Here is a 20601-nt window from a genome sequence, read left to right on the forward strand (position 1 = left end):
CTTCGAATACACTAACACTATGTGAATAGGAGATGGTGTAGACATGCAACATAGTTATCTTATAAAGAAAATAATTAGAATAATATTTATAGTTTATCTATGGAATTCTATCTGGAAGAATATCTTGATCAGATATAGTATGATCAAATTTGATCAACTTTCCCATGATGACTCAATCTCTGCTTATGATGTTGATATTTATCGTCGAAAACTTGTATAGTCAAAGTGAATTTATATGATCAAAGTTGTTGTTTCTATTAGTATTATATGTTTATCGGAAGTTGTTTGTAATGTCCAGTATGCCTAAATATGATTACGACATAATGCATCCTTGTTATTTAGATCGTGGATAACATGTCATCAATCGTATCATAAAATATATGATTATGACTAAATGTGTAACAAAAAAATATTCCTTCATGAGTGCAGAATCTTTGATCCCTTATAAGTAACATCATCTTATGGAAAATTATTTGTTATCATTGTTTAGATCATTATCTTAGGAACATGAAATGTGTTCTTCATTTTTTATGAGATAATTCCACCATTATAATTTCTTAGTTTAGTTTAAGAAATATACTATACAAAACATTTCCACAAAACTTATGTTTATATATTTTTTAGACAATGTTTTTTAAAATTTTTTGATTGTATTAGAAAAAAATTATTTTGTGTCTAAACAAATGGTATTAGATAGGATTTGGTATTTATGTTCAAAAGATCCTACTCAACATGCTTTTTTCCTTATTATGGCCTAATATTGATATCATTTACTCTCTCATTTAATTTTTTTAATATGTAATACCCAACAAATTCATCATCATCATCATAGTTAAAAAATTCTCTTTATTATAGAAATCACTTTTCTTAGTAGAGAAATCTTCATAATTGGTCATAAACATATATAATTTAGAATGAAGATATCAATGTTCTTTAATGTATGACAAAGAAATCACTCTGCCCTGTACTTTCCGACATGTTAGGTGTTCACATTTGCATATATAAGAACACATATCATCGAACATTATCGATGAAAATTCTCCATGTGGTCCAACATCAATGAAACGTGTTGATATTGTAGAGGTTGCAACTCCTTTTCATTTTACGGCCTTTTAGGACACATCTTTTGAAAACAAAAATATTAAAGAATATGGTTGTAAAGCTTATTACTTATGAACCATCATTAATTTTATAGATGGTAGAAACATATATTTTACAACCGTAACGAATCTCGCAGTTTAGTATGAAATTTGAAATTTATGGCAACAAAATGAACTTCAAAGTTTGAGTAATTCAAAAATTTTGGCATTTTGAATACTTTTTTAAAAAAAAAATAATTGACTAGTAATAATACATTTTCTAATGAACCAAATTTCATATATAACGATCATTTTCTCTTTCTGTCTTATCTAATCCTTGTATCATTTTAAGAGATTATAAAAAAAATGATCATTTAATGAATACTCTTTAAATTCTAGGAAAATGACTCAACGGCCCTATTATGTATTTTGATTTTACATTTTCAGTTCGTAAAGTTTTTTCTTGCTTTTTAAGGGAACAAACTGTGTTGAGACTTGTTCATTTGATCCCTTAACCTAATACAACTCGTTAATTGTTTACTTGCCTAGTCAACTTGATGATGTGTATTTTTTTAATAAAAAAATTATAGAAAAATCTAAATAACCACATGTGACACATCAAAAGGGATGAAGCGATTTTTTTTTCAACGCAACCGTAAGCCACCGGGACATCCCTTTTCTCCGATGTCACCCTATTCTCCGGTAGAGCCCCTTTCTTCGGTGACACATACAAGCGACGTCTCCAACTCCAAAATCTTTCTCCAATACATTCTTTGTAACCCCTCTCCCTTTCTCTATAATCGATTGAATAGTACCAGTACCTATTCAAAGGGATTTTAGGTTTTCTAGTGTTCGACAACCAAGTATCATCACAACCACCTCTTAATACGACTACAAAACCGACGCTACTATCATTTACATCCTCCAACACCGCCTAAACCCCTAAATCCATTATCATTGTTGAATGTTCTCATTGGTGATTTTCACCGATGCATTTTGCCTCCACCCTCCCTCTCCAGGAGACCTGAAAATGTAGCAAAAGTGAGAAATAAAACAAACGTATGCTTTCGTTTGAGAATTCAATGTGTGTCACTAAAAATCCATGTAAAATATGTATTTTTTTTAATGTCTTTGACCATCAAGTCATCTAGATTTATACGAGGTCGGTACTTTTTAATGATTCTAATTCAGTGGTTATTCAATCATAAACCCTCCCCTCTTAAAACCATAGTGAGTGTGTATGTGTTTGCATGTGTGTGTTTTTGTGTGTGAAATTGAGAAGAGATGTATTGTTCTTTGGGTACGCTTCCTAGAGTTGTAGATCTTGGACTGTATATGCAATATGCATAAAGAAATAGATATGTAGGAATATTGAAGGATCGATTTTGGTGTATGATGGTACCTACTTGTTTCGTCTCTTTGTTGGTACCATTCCTATGAAAAATCTCAAGCTCAATAACATCCATAGACATCGTTTTTGTGTATCACCCTCTTCTTTGTCTTCCTAAATACTCTGAATAGCTTCATTAACAGCGTCTATGGTGATTTCGACTACAATATAGAAGCCTTTTTCGAGGAAATGTGTGATTATTCTTCGATTGCAAGGGTTTGTGAGAGATGGAAGAAGACTGTTACAGGTGGTAGAAGGTGTGAATCGGTTCATGGGTTTGGAGGAGAAACGAGAGATGGGTATGGTCAAAACTCAAATAGGTGGGGGGTTTTTCAAAGTTAACGTCTATATGGCAAAGAGGGGTAACCGGGTTACCCATTCATTTTGTCCAAAGTGACATAATCGACCCGACAAAAACCACTTTGTTCCCTTTAAGGACACGAAAAAAAAACTTTAGGGACTTTATGGGCAAAGTCGTAATACATAGTGGTCGTTGGGTCATTTTTCCTAAAATTCCCTACACGACCAAGTTCAAAAGAGTTTTCTACCCTAAAAATAACATGGTTGAGAGGCATAAAAAAACAGTTTCTAAAAGCATCTTCAATAGTTAACATTTTTTTGTCATATTACATTTCCACTAACTTTTATTGATAATAATAACTATTGTTATAAACCGACTAATAATTAATTTTTTATTAAAATTAACTAGTTTATCTTTATCTTTCTCATATCATATCATACATACTTATAAAGCTAGCATTTTTTCTTGAATCTCATGCATTTGAAACCCCCCATTCTTTTTTCCTTTCACCACATTCATTTAAAACTTCCATGACCTTTCAAATTTCTTTATCATAATAATTATAATTGGTAATTAGGTTAAATAAATATTAAATCTAAAGTGTAATCATATATAAACTAAATTTCAATATTAAAATAATATCTTTAATTCTACTTATAAAATTATGTTTTTTAACTTTTAATATATTATACTTAATTTATTAGTTTTAATATATTGTTTGATGTAAATCATTATCATTTTAAAAGTATAATTTTTGAACAATTTGTATAAAATACTTAAATTATTAATTAAAATATAACATTATAGGCTCAACTTAAATATAAATTTTATTTAACTTAAACAACCCAAAGATTATTTTATAAATAGTTAAAAGTGATAAATTGCAGTGTGTTTCTAATAATGATTGTAAGTTGGTTAATAAGGTTAAATAAATATCAAACCTAAAGTGTAATTATAAATTGATTAAATTTCAATTTTAAAATAATATATTTACTTCTATTTATAAGGTTATGTCTTTAAATTTTAACATATTATACTTAATTTATTAGATTTAAAATGTTGTTGCATGTAAACCATTATCAGTTTAAAGCTACAACTTTTGAGCAGTTTGGACAAAATATTTAAATTGTTAATTTAAATATAACATTACAGTGTCAACTTAAATATAAATTTTAGTTCCACTAAAAAAACCAAATAATATTTTGTAAATAGTTAAAAGTGATAAATTATAGTGATAAATGCAAAAACTAAATTGTAATATCCGTTTACTAAAATATTTCCTAAATGTATTTATATAATCGTTAAAAAATTTCAAATAAGTAACTTAAAATAACTTATAATAACAATAGTTAAAAATAATTGTATATAAATGATTATATTGTTATCTTTAAAATCAAAAAATAATGTTTGATGTTTTAAATAATTATAATGATAGAAATTAAAATATTAAGCAAATAAATTTTAAAAAATTAGTTAAAAATAACAACTATAAATAATATTAAACCATATATAATATTTAATTTTATTGATGTGTAAATCGCGCGTAGAAGTCATTCAAACGATTGAGACTATGATGTTATAATAGATGTATATATTATCATATAATTCAAAGTAATCAATATATTATATCAAATTTAACAACAACATTAGTGTTATATTTAATATATATATATATATATATATATATATATATATATATATATATATATATATATATATATATTTGTAAAGACTTCAACTATATAGGTGTTTCTGCGCATTACAATGTCAATTCAAATATAAATTTCAGTTCCATTTAAAAAACTAAAGAATATTTTATAAATAGTTAAAAGTGATAAATTGTAGTGATAAAAGCAAAAACTAAATTGTAATCTTAATTTAACTAAAATATTTCTTAAATATATTTTTATAATCGTTAAAAGTTTCCAAATAAGTAGTTTAAAATAACTTACAATAACAATAGTTAAAAACAACTCTATATAAATTATTATATTGTTAGCTTTAAAATAAAAAACAATGTTTGATGTTTTAAATAATTATAATGATAGAAATTAAAACATTAAGCAAATAAATTTAAAAAAATTAATTAACAATAAAAACAACTATAAATAACATCAAATCATATATTATATTTAATTTTATTCATGTGTAACTCGCGGGTAGAAATCATTCAAACGATTGAGATTATGAAGTTATAATAAATGTATATATTATCATATAATTCAAAATAATCAATATATTATATCAATTTAGTATATACAAATTATTATATCAAATTTAACAACATCGTTATTGTTATATTTAAAAACCATATGTTTGTAAAGACTTCAACTATATAGGTGTTTCTACGCAACGCGCGGGCATTCGCCTAGTGTAATATAAACTAGTGATTTTTCAATTTCTAAGTTTACATCATATTTTTTAAAATTGATTTTAATATTTTAGTAAATAAAAACTGATTAAATTACACGTTACGTAATAAGTTTTAATTTATATATGTATATCTAATAAATAGATTATGTAATAAAATAAATTATTTTGTTTTTTTTAAACGTCAAATAATTATATATTTTCTCCTCTCTTTGAATTGAACCCAAAACCCCTATGTAATAAAATAATTAATATCTAAATATAACTACGGTGTAAATTAATTGTTCCGAAGTATAAAGATCAATATAGACAAAACCATAAAAATGTTAAAATGTTAAGAGATTACTGAGTTTTCAGAAAAAAAAAAAAAATTGTTGTCTATAATAATAGTAAAACTGTAAAAAGCTTTTTAAAAGCTTCCCAAAAGAACTTTTATAAAAACTACTATCATTTTTAATGTTATAGTATTAAAATTTCGATCCGTAAAAGCCGGTAGGCAAGTCCGATTGAGAAAAAAATCCACGGGTAAACCTCCGACCCGGTCCGGGAAAAGAAACCTAACGCGGTCCAAATGTGCAGCTCTGGCATCCCCCAAATCCCAGGTAGGCTCAGCTGTGATCATCATCACCGCATGCACTTGCAGGTAGGTATATCTTAATCCTTTCATTCTTCTTCTGCTATAAATACTTCTGTGGGTTTTTGCGTGTCGTCTTCTGAGAATAGTGTAAAGTACTAAAGTCGGGGATTTGAATTATTTAATATTGTTTATGAATACTTCAAAATGTTGTTTTAATATGGTGAAAACAGTGTTAATTCTATCTGAATTTTTAGTTTTGATATACATTCTTGCTCATAATTGTGGTGATAGCATATGCAGGATCTTCATTTGATTACATTCACCTCTTTTTTTTTTCTTCGTTTGCGTGCTGTAAATATGTGTTCCTGTTCGATAATTTGTGATGATGCACAACATCTATCACCTATTTGGAAATCATTCGGCCCAGCGTGTATTGAATCTGGATTGCTTATGCCCTTCAAGCTTATCATATAAGAAGAAACACTCTCTCTGCACATATGATAATACTGTTCAATTTGGAAATCTCCTAAAACGTTTTAATATATATTAGCTCTGCATAATTTTCAGGTTTACTAATTTTATCAAAGGTGTAATGTAGTTTTAGTTATAATCATAAGTTCATAGCTATAGTTGTCTGACAAAAATGAGAATATCTAAACCAACACCTGATAGTTTGTGTGATATTGAGCTTGTGTTCATTTGTTTACTCTCTGCTGATAACATTTCTTTTTTTTCTTGATCCGGGATTGCAGACCTTTCTCCAATTTTGATTGATTGCACAGCACAGGGCATCATATATTTGTAGTTGATAAGTTTTGATAATATATAATATGGAGTTTACAATCATTTTGTAGATTCAGATGAGAAGAAAATTTGTAATTTGTAATGGGTGATGCTCTTGTTGGTAGCCAGTTGGGATTTGAGGAGGAGAGCTCCTGTAATTGGAACCAAATACAACAGATTCCACTGAGCTGTGGCCTAGATGTAGATGTAGATGTCATGTCACCCTTTATTTGCTATTTGTTATTCCATTCATGTGAGATTGATACCAAAAAAAAACATCATTTCTCCTGTAAGATGGGTCGTTATTTTTGAAGTCATATGTAGTCACTGAAAGTTGTGTAATTGTTCATTGTTGGTTGGCATAATGGCATTGCAGATTCCTGATTAAGTCTCCATAATGATCGTGGGCACTTGTGATGTCTCTTTATCCTGTGAGCATAAGTTTAAGCCATTAAGTTTCTTTTTTGGTATTGGTTATTGCTTCTTCTTATTTCAATATTTTGATATTGTCAGGAAAGTCGTATGATGTTGTCAGCCTTGCAGCAGTAGAACCAAAAGTCATGGTTTTTTTATCAGATTCAAGCAATTGGTATTATGCATGCATTCATAACCCAGATTTCACATGTTTAAGGCTTGAAGCATAGGATAGGAGTAATATTGTTTCATTTTTGGGGTAGCAAAGCAATGTACTTTATGTGACATTTGACAGTTGGTAAGAATATGGTTATCTGGAGCCTAGTGAAGTCCCGAAAGATAATATTAAGAATGTACGAAAGGTCAACTGCAGCATCTTTGACTAATTCTGGTCAACATTTTTCAACACCTGCAAAGGTATACTGGTGAATCGGATCATCATCATCCTCCTCAAGAGAAGAAACCAAAAAAAGAGAAAGAAACGTGTCACCTTTTGTTTATTTCTTTTAACACTTTTGTTACCCCAAATTTTTTGAATATTAAATTCATATATTTAGTCAGTATAAGATATAGTGGTGAATGTGTAAAGAGTAAAAGTAAGTACTCTGATAACAATTTAAAGACTATACGTAAAGGGAGGTTTTCAGATAAGTTATAAAATAAGAGGCTGTAACCAAACTAGTAAAACAGAAAATGGAAGATAATAAGTAAGTAGTACATTAATCTAATGTAAAAACACAAGTTGCTCATCTCGATGCCAATTTTGCCAATGCACTTTATTTTACACATTATAGCAACCTACTTATATAGCATTACATACTATTATTTCTTTAATGAGAATAGCAATGTACTTTATTTGTTACCCCAGAGTAGCAACATACTAATTATAATTTTTGCCTGTAATAGCAATGCAATGTACGTTCATTTTGATACCATTATGGAAGATGTACTTTATTTGTTTACATGGGTAAATAAATGTAAATAGTTTGCTATTCTGGGCAAGCGGTTGTAAGTACATTGCTATTAATGTATGTGTAAAGACTTGTAAGTGCAGAAGCAGATCACTGCTATTGTGCATTACTATTAATGTATGTTTGACAATAATACCTTTTGTGTAATTCATTTTTGTCAGAAGCCTTTTTTTCTTTTTTATTTTACTTGTACTGATTGTATGTGATTTTTGTTGCAGCATTGGGTTACATAATTAATTTTCAGGTGTTCAAAATAAATAAAGTATAAACAATGAAATAAAGGACACTCGATGGTTACTTTGAATATGTGTAGTTTGCAGAAAATGAACTTGCATGCCTACAACAATAGCTGCGTCTGGTAGTTAAGTTACCTTGCTTTAATTTGAAAAATAAAATACAAAAAAATCTGCCTGCCGTATTATTATTTGTTCAACTGTTGATGTGGTTAATTATATTTTATCGGTGTATATTTATATTTTTTATTATCAAGACAAGAGGTCGATGGGTGCTTTAAAAACATCAAACTACATAAACGAGTTGGTTTCATAGCCATCCAAATGTACAATCTCGCACCTTGTTTTTCTCAGTTTTTCTGTTTCAAATTCGTTTTTTCTCTTTCCTTTACGTGAGGTGATTAATTTTTTTCTGACTTTAGTCAAACCCACAAATATTTTTTCATTAACTTTATTAAATAAAAATATACACATCACAAACCTTTTCACGTACATATCTAATTTCAAGAGTAAATGATTAGCCATGTATAAGAAATGTTTTATAAAGCTCCCTCATTTAATCTTTTTACGTTTAGGCATACATCATATCTTAATAGTAGATATTTCAAAACAAATATTACGTGACATTGATTTTTGAAGAAGAAATATATTACAAACTGAGATGAGACGAGATACTTGGAACTTGAAATTAGCGTTCACATAAACTATTAGCGTATGTAATTATTATTAAAATAAAACATGATGGAAATATTATAAAAGTGCTAGAACGAATTTTTTTTTTAATTACTAAAAGTAAAGTAACCATTAAAAAATAATATTTGATGATATATTGAAATATTATTGAATGAAGTGGGTTAAAATCAGATAACAAGATCTTACTTGTTTTATGTTTTGGAAAACAGATGGGTCTTGCATGTGTTGCTCCTTGTCCCAAGTAGGCACAAAAGAAGATGGAACCGAATATGTAATTTGGTCTGGTTTTCGATTTTTTGGTCCGAATTCAGTTCCAGAACCGAGCTCACCCCTAGAAGGGGTGGGGAGTATTTGTACCAAACATGATTAAGAATGGGCAAAATTTAAACCTTGTTTTATGACTGACAATACCAGACACAAGTTAACAATAAATTACCAAAACTACAGTGGAGGAGTGCGACTAAAATTTGATGTTAGAATAATTAAAAAAACAAATCAGTTTGGAATTTGGAACCACATTCACAATCCATTTATCTGCCCATTTCCATTTATATGTCAAGTCTTATAACACGTGTACATATATTGGTGGGTGAGGGGGGTGGATGCTTGCGTTGATGTGTGTGTGTGTATATATAATCAAAAGTCTTATGCACACACAGACAAACATGTGTGTACAAATATACTTGTGTCTATGTATATATGTACATGTATACATATGTATATAAAGACATGTATACATCTACATACATATAGATACATCTGGGAATGTATGTGTATGTGTGAAATAATAAGCAAAGCAACTGCAAAATATAACAGTGCAGAATGGTCCTCCACCAGTACTCAGAATAAACACCAAAAAAATCGACTTTATGATAGAAAGTAACAACAAATGAATCTAATGAACAAAAGTAATGGAATGGGTCAATTCAAAACACGTAAAAAACAAAATAATTAAAATTGATAAACTGATAATAAAATGTTATCTTTATAAAAGATTCTAAAACCAAATAAAAAGTTACATATACAAAATTTTCATGTAGTTTAAAATATATACTATATGTATTTCAAAAAATCAATTTATCCCTTTGAAATAATTGTTTGCAAAAATGAAAACTTAAATAGAATTAAATACCATAAAATAGAATTATAATAAGAAAAACATTATTTGTTACTTTTGGAAAAAACACAAAATTTTGATTCAACTGAAGTCTGAAGCTTTGACAAATTTCATAAGCATCATTGTTATTGAAGATTACATAAATAGAAAAATATATCATTATATTCCCTCAAGGAATTAAAAATAAATAAATAAAAATAGAGCTTGCCCGTGGAATGAAAATTAGCCCACAAGAAAGAATCAAATTTCACGAGGAATACTCCCATCCCATTCCTACATAAATAGAAAATAACACTACATTGTATATTATTTTTATATAGATATACAACTTACTATTTACATAACTAAACCATAAAAAGCAAAAAAAAAAAAAAAAAAATCAATGTAAAAAATTAGTCACATTTTAGGGGGGAAAAAATCTTGAACTTCATGAAAAAATGCCTCATTAAAAAAACAAAAAATAAGTGTTGAATTATAACTTTCACTCCATTCCATGATGGGATGAAACCTTGCCTAAGGAATGAAAGAAAAATAACAAAATGGAAGGAATCAGGAACTTATTTCATCTTAGTGGAATGAGCCATTCCATTCCTGCCATACCAAAGACTAGCTAATTAAACAAAAAAAAAAAGATGGCTTGTCTTTGATTACAAAACAAAGCATCATAATCCTTGTGCACAGGTGAAATGACCCATGTATGAACATATCAATCACTAAGAGACAAAAAGATTTCAAATACACATAGGGGGCTAATGTTATTAACAAGTAAGAAAGGAGTTAAAAAGCAGAAGCAGTATAAGAATAGTGAATTTGTATTTGAGCTGAGCTGAGATGGCAAGGGATTGTAGTAATATAACTCACTCTCTCATTTAGTTCTAAAGATAAATGACTTATATAGTAGTGAGTGAGTAGTAGTAGTAAGTAGAGTATATCTTCTTCTAGTTTACATTAGTTGAATGAAGTAGTAGTAATGTAATGTAGTAGTATGAAATGAGTGATGCGGGCTTACACTCGTTCGGGAAGCATTTGTCAAGAGAAAACACTAGAAGAATATACAATCTGCAATGCCCTTCTTTCACAAATCACAACTCTCTCCCATCAAACAGAAAAAAGGCAACCCATATCTTCCAATCTTTATGAGTCATGTCATGACAACTGGACACACAATGCAACCAAAAAAACTTTTAAATTATTCCAAGTACCATTGGAAGAACACCATTAATTATTACAAGGAGCTTACATTACATGTACGATGTATCCATGTCCTAGCTGCACCTATATCTTAAGGTGGCCTCCAAGAGTTGAGTGATGATATGTCAGGCCGACATGGCATCATCATCGAACCACTATGGCCTGAATGGAGTTAATATTAATATTATTCACAAGTCAAGATCCACCAGCCATCATCCACAAGATAAAGAATAAATATAAAATATGAATGCTTGCTTGCTTAAATCACCTGGAATTGGAGCTCCACCTGGAACCGTGGATTGAAAACCAACATTATTTGCTGGGCCTGGGCCTGGGGGTCTCTCCATAGGTGCTCGAAAATACCCTGACACACAACAAACCAATTACTCAAAAATAACAACTTAAACTTTCAACTACCCCTAACATCTACCACAAATGTACAATAGTTGCCTAATTTAAATGGATAATAAATAGGACTGCTTTACTCATGTATGTTCATCAGAGAAACTGTTACTTTCAAGCCAAAAACTCGCAGGATCAGAGGCCCAAGTGTGAGTGTGACCACTGAGATATGATAAAAGAATGGAAACAAATATTGACTACACTAAATCAATCATATGTATTTTTCCCTTAACAGAACATATGATACTGAGACTACTTTTTAAATCATTTTGGTCCTCCTTGTCCTTCATACTTCATTTATCTGATAAAGTATCAGGGGATTTTAAGTCTAGTTGATTTTTCGGAGTAATGTGCTTTTAGATACAGAAAATTCGTTTATAACCTCATTCTGATGTGAATTAGCATTTCGTTTCATTAAGTGATTTCAGAGGTCTCAAGTGGAATGAACTTCTACTTTTGTAAATTGCAACTGCATTGACACGGTATAAAGCAAAAAAAAATGTGCAGCCCATCTACTTGAAGATAAAACCCATAACTTTTATCACTCTTGCTAGTAGTTCATACAAAAACAGAAGAAGCATCTATAACAGAGCTTTTTCACCACTGATCAATAAAAACAGAAAAGGAACATAGCAACAATGATTTTCTGATTGGTCAATACTCAAGTTTCACAAGAACTATCAAACAATCCCTTTATAGCATGCATTCTTTCTTTCTCAGACATCCACTAATTCAAGTAGATCAAGTCTGAGTAGAAGTTAACAATTCGAACAATATTTTTCTAAGATTATTGAATTGAGTAGCAAGGCTGGGGATGGATACTCATATTAAAACATGAAGGGTTTTTCGCACTTCTGATGGTAAGACAAAAGACACTTGAATTGCAGATAAGAGGAAACGTAGCTGTAAAATTTTATTTATTTGATCATCAAGAATAACAGGCCACAAGTGAGATGTGTATCCTATAGAGATCTTTATCTCAGCAACAAATGCTCCAAAACCATAAGTTGCCTTGGAATCAATAGAGTATCAGGTACTAAGAAATCATGTTGATAGTTATTAGGATGATCATTAGCAGGTTTGGCAGTAATTTGATTATTTCTCAGATATCCCCTCGAATTCTCTCTGAGGATTTGAAATTACAAATAATCACGCAACCAAGAAACAACAAAATTAATGAAAGGGTTTTTTGACCAATCTCGCTTTAAAAACTCTTTACCAAGTAAGGAATCACTTTCCAGAAGGACATTTTCCTTATGCAAATTGATAGAATTGGTTCATCCCTGCTCAACTGACTAGGAGATGCATCGGATTTATACTTCTAAAATCAGGCATACCCTTCTATATGCATATTGATGTTAGGTGTAAAACTCTAGAATCCCCCATTGTAATGGTAAGCTTATTTATTATGTCTGTTGTTTTGATCATCCTGACCTCTTCTTCAAAATGGTAGCTGTTATCTCTGACTTTCATTTTTCTTATCCAATCCATTACCCTTCACTATATTGGTATAAGATCCAGATTAGAACCTTATAGAAAATGCCTGCTCTGTACTCTTCTCACCAATTATTACCTTCGTTATAAGATTCTATATCAAACTCCGTAATAATACAAATAGTATATAAATTTATAAGTAAAGGAAAAAAAAAGTTTTCTCAGAGAAAAGCATACAAGATAAAATGATAAATCAAAGTGATTAAAAGCACTATGCTAGTCAGAGGGCACACACGCCTAGTGCCTGGTTTATCATACAAACAAAACCACAACACCAAGGTGCAGACTTTTAAGTCCTGCAATTAGGATTCCTATTATGTACTTCTCAGTGTCCTACTTCTCCTCTAATTATAAGCTAAATACCTAAGTGGTCATTCTAAGCCTTCTCATATGCAATAGTGACTGATCAACTTACATATCAAGTCATTTCCTTCTACGCAGATAACTGCTTTTTAACTGAAGTACCAGGGAACACACATTCAAATTGTATATGCATTACAGCGACAGACACCTAACTCCATGTGTGATAAAATCAACAATTACATACAGAAGTAAATGTCAAGGAGCTGGCTTCCCAGCTACACTTGTTCGGTAATCATGGTTTTCTTTCATGTGGACTAAGCTGACAAATAAGATGCCAACAGAAATGCACCATCATCCCCTATGAGATGTTTAATTTTTGTCTCACATTGACAGTTGTATAACACCACCTCACAAATTGCAATACTCATGTGTACGCACCAAGAAACTATATAATACCAGTAATGTTGGCCTTTGCCTAAGCCCTAAACACTATTGCAGTTACAAAGCTATAAAGTAAGTATCCTAGGTCTCTTAGCATCCCCATAGATCACTAAAGTTCAACAGAAAATTCAATGATCCTATAAGCTTATCTGTTATAGTCCTCATTAGCAAGACCATAGCAGCTATTACTCATTTATTATAGAAACAGCTCATTCAAAGAAAAGAGTATTGGTTGGTGGTAGCTCTTATATTCTTGAGGGCTTCAGTGGCCAGTAGTATATTTCTTCTTGCAAGTTAGCAGAATAAAACTTTATGCGACTACACTAATCGCTGTCATCTACTCTTCTCTTTCTTTTTGTATCCTTTTTGATTTCCATCAATCATTATGATATTCACACGTCATCAAAGCTCAAGATTCATAAGGTCATATGTACCAAGTCTCCCAGCCTGTAGTTATTGCACCCAGTATGTGGCAAGTATAATTTGCACCCTTCAGAATTTTGCAGGGGTCTCCAAGTGCAATTGTAAGAGGATAGTAGAGTAGGGACAGCAGTCAAGCTTTGACATCAGAATGTTCTTCACCATAAAATTCGAGGATCATCCTACATTGCTGTTGTAATTTACCTTTTCTATCATTACCTATGGATTTGATCCAAAAAATATTCTTTTATGCGCCACAAACTTAACTATCAAAATTCTTTCAATAGCAGCCAGGTTCTACCAATTAACTCATAGAGTCATAGATTTAGATTCTAATTATAGAACATTGATACATCACTCACTTAAGTCATCCAACTCTGCCTTATGTTACCCACTACGATCCATTCACCATTTCAAAAACTACGAAGATACATATTCAGATATCATGGGTATTTCTTAATACTATATCAGAGGCATACATGCTCTAGAAAAATGTGTACATCTAGTCACCATTACTCACCTCGTTGCATACAGAAGACCCATAATACAATGAGGGCAGTATATACTGAAAGCACATCCAAAACATAAAGCACATTTCTGAACATCAACTAAAGCACAGCAAGGGTAAACCTCATTTATGCACTAGCTACACAAAGATGTTAAAAAGTAAAGTTACATACCTTCTTGAGCAAAAGGAGGACCCGAGGATAGTGAAATCCTCCAAGTACCACGCTGATTATCAGTGCTGAACTCGTTTGAAGGCGGTCTCCATTGTTCATCAGCACCATATCTCCTCGGGGCATCAGGAGGTTTTGTTAATCCATATAGAGGTGGGTATGGATGCTGCAGCATTCCAGGCTTGGGATATTGAAATTGACCAGCAGCATTCTGAGGCAACATGGGAGGTTGAAACGCTCTTGGAGGCAAAGGTACATTAGCGGTCTGCAGCTGTTGGTTTGATTGAGAAGCCTGAGGATTTGTATATGTTTCATGTACATACTCTACACGTGAACTGGAGGCTACAGCTGGCACAAAGGGAAACATTTCGCCTCGGACAGCAGCATCAACATGAGCTCCAAGACGGGCCCCAAACGATGGCTGAGGAAATGGCGCTTGTGGTGGGGGAAGAGGATATGTTTGTGAAGGGGGTGGTGGTGGAGGAGGCGGGGGTGGGGGTGGTGATGGAGGCGAAGGGGAGGATGGAGGCGGTGGCACCATGGGTGACAGAGGTGGTGGTGGCGAAGAAGGCAAGGGAGGAGTGGGAGGGGGAGAATCAGGAGGTAGAGGTGGGGAGCCCTCACGAAAAGGGGACACCTCATTGGAATTATTTGAGGCTGCATCCATTGTCCTGTCTGAGCCACCTTCTTCCTGTTGAACAGTTTCCTTGTAACCACCACCTGTGATGAATTTATCATCTTTTGGATGTCCAGATACATCTTCCATTTCAAGTTCGCCATCCACATCCTCCAAGATACAGTGGCGTCTGTCATTTGGGGTTACTGAACATGTTTCAAGTTCTCCTGTGCCCGGGCTTACCACTGGTGTTGATTTATCAGTGCTTTCTTTATGTGAAAAGTTTAGAATATCATCGTCATCTTCCTCTTCAAAGACATTAGTCGACAGAAAACCGGGCAATTGAAACGTCGCATTGCTGAAAAAGTCAGAAAATTTATATAAACTTCTTGAAATGCTTCAATTCTTGAAGATAAAGTTAAAAGAATTCTTTCACACCTCCCATATTCATCAACAAGCATGCCCTCCATCTCTCTGATTGGATCATCCACAGCCCGTTCAGATCGAGATGGACGCTTGGAGAAGAACCCAGAAGAAGCATCATCATTTGAAGCTCCAATGTCCTCTATGTAGCTTCGAAGTAAAGTATCAGGTAAAATTTTCCTCTCAAGCCACAATTTTAGAACCTATAAAATAAACATCAACTCAATGTCTGTTGAGAAAAAAAAATCATGACCCAATTTGTAGAAATCTGCAAGAAAGAAACAAACAATCACCTTTAGGCATTGACGACGATTCTCGCGAGCACTGGCACCTGGTGGAGCTGCGGCTCCTAAAAGACGTGGCAATGCTGCTTGAACAGTAGGAATATAAGAGGCTCCAGCAATGCCTGAAGCAACATCACAAGTAAAGAGCACAAAATCAGATAAAAACAGAAACATACGAGAGGACGCTCTTCTTGTGATCTCTTATATACCTTTCTGTGAATGTGAGCACTGAGTAATGGAATCCACCAAAAAGAAGAGATCCACTCTTCGATGAAAGCTGGATTCATTTTCCAACTTGCGAGTAAGAAGTTCCACAACCTCATTGGCAATGCCATGTTTTGCACAGTCAATTGCATGGCGTGTTGCACGGCCAATGCTTTCTTTTGTTCTTGATAGTGTTTCTATCATTCCTTCAAAAGCATCACGAGCAACAGCTGCCTCAGTTCCACCACTAAGAGACCCCTGATGTCCTGAACTTGTCCTTGTCTCCTCAAGCTCTGCAGAATCCGGCTGATCATCTAGTTGAGCCACAACTCCAGGACCTGGTGGGATGGGCTGAACACCAGAAACAGAACCAGGACTCCTCACAATTGCTTCAGTGGTTGCAACATGTGTATAATTAAGACCATCGTGTCCATGGTTTTGTGATTGAGCTTGTTTTCTTTTTGCCTGGGCAACTGCAATCAGATGCTTCATGGACTTACTTGATTCTGCACTTCTTGAATCACCAAATTCCAACCTGTGTTACGAAGAGGAGCAATAACATTTAGCACCAAGAAAAGATGTGTAAAACAATAATAATAATAATAATAATAACAGAGTCACATTCATTATTTCTAGCACACCTTTCGCTAGATAGCAAGTTGCTATCGTTAGGTTTCCTTAAAACAGCTGCAGAATCAGTCACACGTGAAGTTGATTTTCGGTTAGATTTCTGCTTCTCACCGGAAACAGCAGGCCTACTTCTCTCATTTACTGCATTATTCTGAGAACGATCAGAAATCCCACTTGAAGCCTTTAAAGGACCTGCTTGAACTTTCTTGTTTTGAGGAACGTTTCCAGAAACCTTGCCTAAGGACTTGTTTGCTTTAAGAGATTCTACCATAGGCGATTTCATAGGAGAGGCCAAGGACTTGCTTCTTTTAAGAGATTCTACCATAGGCGACTTGACAGGAGAGACCACGGACTTGCTTGTTTTAAGAGATTCTACCATGGGCGACTTGACTGGAGAGACCAAGGACTTGGTTGCTTTTAGAGATTCTACCATAGGCGACTTGACAGGAGAGACCAAAACCTTTAGAGCCTCTTCAGATGATTTCTTTTCAGATTCTACTTTCTCAGGAGTATGACGGAACTGCCCCTCAACTACTCCTGTATTATGTTGCAGAGAAGTAGGTGACGAAGGCTTTAAGTTTTTGACAATAGGAGGATCTTGAATAGCTTGAGTCACTGCAGCAACTTCATCAACAGGTACTGGAACATGTGAGACTCCATCGACTCCTTTAGTTGACCTTCCATGCACAGGCGTCTTTGGCTCATCTTCATCATCATCAAAGATGCGCACAGCTCTCCTCTTCAAGGAAACTTGAGTTGAAACAGGTTTAGCAGCATCAGAACTTTCCCCCTTTCTAGGTGTAGAGTTTTCAGCACCAGACATGGACTCCACCACCTGCTTACGGCGTTTTGTAGGTGGTAGAACATCTTCATCACCATCAACTCCATTTGTCTGCCCCTTGGATGCCAACCGGTTTTTCATTTTCAAACTAGGTGTTGACTTTTTGACTTCTTCATTGCCTCCTTTGCCAGAAAGGTCGTTTTTCCTGTATGTTTGAGACTTCTTTGGGGTTTCATCTGTGCACTTGGACCTTTTTGTAGGATGCAAAACTCCATTATTAACAAGATTATCTTTCCCTCCCCCAGGATCAGGCTTGATTTTCCTTCCAGTAATAAGTTCAGTATTGTTTCGCTCTGTAGGGTCTCCTTCAACATCCTTTGATATATTATTAGCCACCCCAAGATTTGTTTTGACTTTAAATACTTTTTTTGTTTTTTTAATATTATCACCAAATTCTGGGTTTTCTTCATTCTTGATCCCATGCGAGGAAATTCTCCGTATTGAGTTCTCAGTGACAGTGGATTCAAGATGACTGGTCTGAACAGAGGAACTGACACCTGCTGGACTATGCATTTTGTTTATTCCATCATCATCATTATCATCTTTTTTCTTTGGAGCTCTTTCAATCCTATTTGACTTCTGCCCATCTGTTTCTACCTTCAGTCCAGATGTTGGATTTTTATTATGACCGGATGTGGATGTACTCTCCTTCTTGGGTGAAGTTACCTCATCATTGCAAAGTTCAATTCTTTTTTTGGTGGAAACAGCAGATGGAGAACAATCATTAACATTAGGTGAGACACTAGGCTTCACATCCTCATATTCCATTTCCCTGTTTATATGAGAGCACCGTTCTAATCCAGGGCCATGATTTACAGTATCATTAAAAGATGTTTCGCCACTGGGTCCATCACCAGTCATTCCATCATCTACCATCTCTGTAGAATTGGTATCAGGCTGAAAACTCTGTCCATCATTATCTTCTTTTATGGAATCTGAACTCTTATTCTGTGAATCTTCAAATATGCTACAAATTTCCTTCACAGCTTGGGAAAAGTATTTGACTGTTTTTCCTTTACATCTATCCAGTAATTTGTTTTTTGACTCGCTGGTAAATGGTTGAATATCGATTGGAGCTACAAAAGCTCTGCAATAGAGAAACATCTGGATAAATATTACACTTTTAAGGGTAATAATTGCAAACAGATCAAAGTAACAATAGCTTACATTTCTTCGGTACCAAAGAACTGTACAAAATATTTCTTCGGATCAGGAGCTCGTTTCCAATCTTCAGGTCTGCTGATCTGCATAAAGAAGGGGACACAAGCAAACAAAAGACCTTAAGAAGCCTGCTAACAGAAGTTTATCTATACACCATGTGGCAACTGACACAATGATGTAAGCTGCACAACATGAAGCATAAACCCACAAATGTACATTAATCTTCTCAGAATTTCATTTCAAGAATTGATAACTTAACCAATGTTGGTGCAATATTAGAGTCCTCAAGATATTAGACCCTCGAGGGAACATGGCACAAGACTCGCGTCAAAACACATCCAAGAGGCATCTTTAGACAATTTTCCATAATAACATCACCCAAGCAGAACGTTTAAATGGGTACTTCAATTCAAGTGGCTTCTAGGATGAGAATGAGTACTAGTCTAGTTCAGCAGATGTGGTTGATACACCAATAAGCCAAGTTAAACTGGAAAACGAAATAAAGATCCTAAATCAAAATTGCGTTCATATTATGACCAATCCAATCGTTACATACTTACATCAGTTAGAAGCTAGAAAACTAAAGCGGCCTAAGTTGAATTAGGGATATTGACGCGATCGACAAAAAGCAGTTAACTGAACGACAACGGCTTAGCTAACCACCAAAATAAAATCCAGAAGTATACCACCCTCCACAGCCTACGAGATATTAGAAGAGTAATTCAAGTGGTAAATTAACAAGTCTCAATAAGAGATTAAATTCAACATAACAAATTAATAGAGAAGCGATCACATCTTAACTAAGGGAGAGACGTAAAAGTTCCGTTCTTCAAACAAAACTAAAACAAGAGCAGCAATACATGAAATTGAATCGAATTATAGCCAATGCATCATGTTTAATCATCATTGTTAATCTAACCTTGGCAGGCCATGCAGGAAAACCCTTGACCTTAGCGAGAACAAGATCGCCCAAATTTAACTGACTCTTTGTTTTGGCTCCTTTTGCTCCTCCACGTTTCCGCCCAGGAGCCATAGGGCGTCCTTCGCTTAAAAAGCCCTAACAGAGAAGAGAGAAACAAAGACGCACAACGTTTTTCGAATGACTGATCGGAAACCTAACTAATCGGTATAAAAACCAAAACCCTGGTTGCGGCGGGGTGAGCGGAGGCTCATCAAGGGAGGACGTAAGGGGATCGGAGACGGAGACACCGGTGAAAACTATGAAGGGAGGACAAAACGGCTGTTGCCTGTGTCTCGGAAGATTCCGTAGCCGGAAGGACAGGGGATTTTGTTGAGGCGGTGGATGAAAGAGAGCGAGTTGGGGTGGGGGTGGGGGTGGGGTGATAAAAGAGTATTTTGTGAAGTAAATACCTGTATGTATGCACTCATAAATATTACAATGCTAATACATCATATAGGATCTTACATCAAATGAAATATTGGTTAAAATCATAACATTGAAGAAAAAAAATCAATGATCCAGATTTCATAAGCCCTTGGATATATCATTATTATTATTATTATTATTTACATTATGTGTGTATATGTATGTAAATCTTATTTCCTACCTGAGTTATCCTGAGTGT

The 20601-nt window shown here is 33.5% G+C and overlaps 1 protein-coding gene and 1 long non-coding RNA gene across 7 annotated transcripts; one reads left to right on the forward strand and one right to left on the reverse strand.

Moving 5' to 3' along the window:
* The first annotated feature begins 5633 nt into the window (after positions 1–5633).
* On the forward strand, positions 5634–7486 carry LOC111884459 (uncharacterized). 2 transcript variants are annotated; one of them, XR_002847779.2, is made up of 3 exons: positions 5634–5783; positions 6572–6931; positions 7014–7486. It is a non-coding gene; the product is annotated as an uncharacterized LOC111884459 (long non-coding RNA). The 2 variants fall into 2 exon arrangements; XR_006189077.2 differs by having other exon boundaries at positions 5636–5783; positions 6470–6931.
* Positions 6516–20348, reverse strand: LOC111884458 (ENHANCER OF AG-4 protein 2). Of its 5 annotated transcripts, none has more exons than XR_002847775.3 (11): positions 19935–20348; positions 19022–19098; positions 17025–18941; positions 16389–16918; positions 16189–16301; positions 15911–16098; positions 14860–15830; positions 11388–11483; positions 11169–11281; positions 10938–11083; positions 6516–6929 (listed from the first exon to the last, which is right to left on the reverse strand). XR_002847775.3 is itself a non-coding variant. In XM_023880784.3 (10 exons), the coding sequence occupies exons 1-9, from the start codon at positions 20046–20048 to the stop codon at positions 11211–11213; spliced, it is 4077 nt and encodes a 1358-aa protein (XP_023736552.1). In that variant the 5' UTR covers positions 20049–20348; the 3' UTR covers positions 10723–11083; positions 11174–11210. The 5 variants fall into 5 exon arrangements, 2 of the variants coding, with proteins under 2 accessions (XP_023736552.1, XP_023736551.1); XR_008230767.1 differs by lacking the exon at positions 6516–6929 and adding an exon at positions 7161–7323; XR_002847777.3 differs by lacking the exon at positions 6516–6929 and adding an exon at positions 10042–10201.
* Between the last annotated feature and the right edge of the window lie 253 nt (positions 20349–20601).

The sequence above is a fragment of the Lactuca sativa genome, chromosome 3 (assembly GCF_002870075.4).
Source record: "Lactuca sativa cultivar Salinas chromosome 3, Lsat_Salinas_v11, whole genome shotgun sequence".
Taxonomy (NCBI): Eukaryota; Viridiplantae; Streptophyta; class Magnoliopsida; order Asterales; family Asteraceae; genus Lactuca; species Lactuca sativa.

Excerpts from the sequence above, each read along its gene's own strand:
- LOC111884458 (XM_023880784.3), bottom strand. The coding sequence starts at position 20,048 with ATGGCTCCTGGGCGGAAACGTGGAGGAGCAAAAGGAGCCAAAACAAAG. Across the intron at positions 19,099-19,934 it reads TTCCTGCATGGCCTGCCAAG|ATCAGCAGACCTGAAGATTG; the intron begins GTTAGATTAACA and ends TTCTTTATGCAG. Across the intron at positions 16,302-16,388 it reads GTGCTCACATTCACAGAAAG|GCATTGCTGGAGCCTCTTAT; the intron begins GTATATAAGAGA and ends ATGTTGCTTCAG.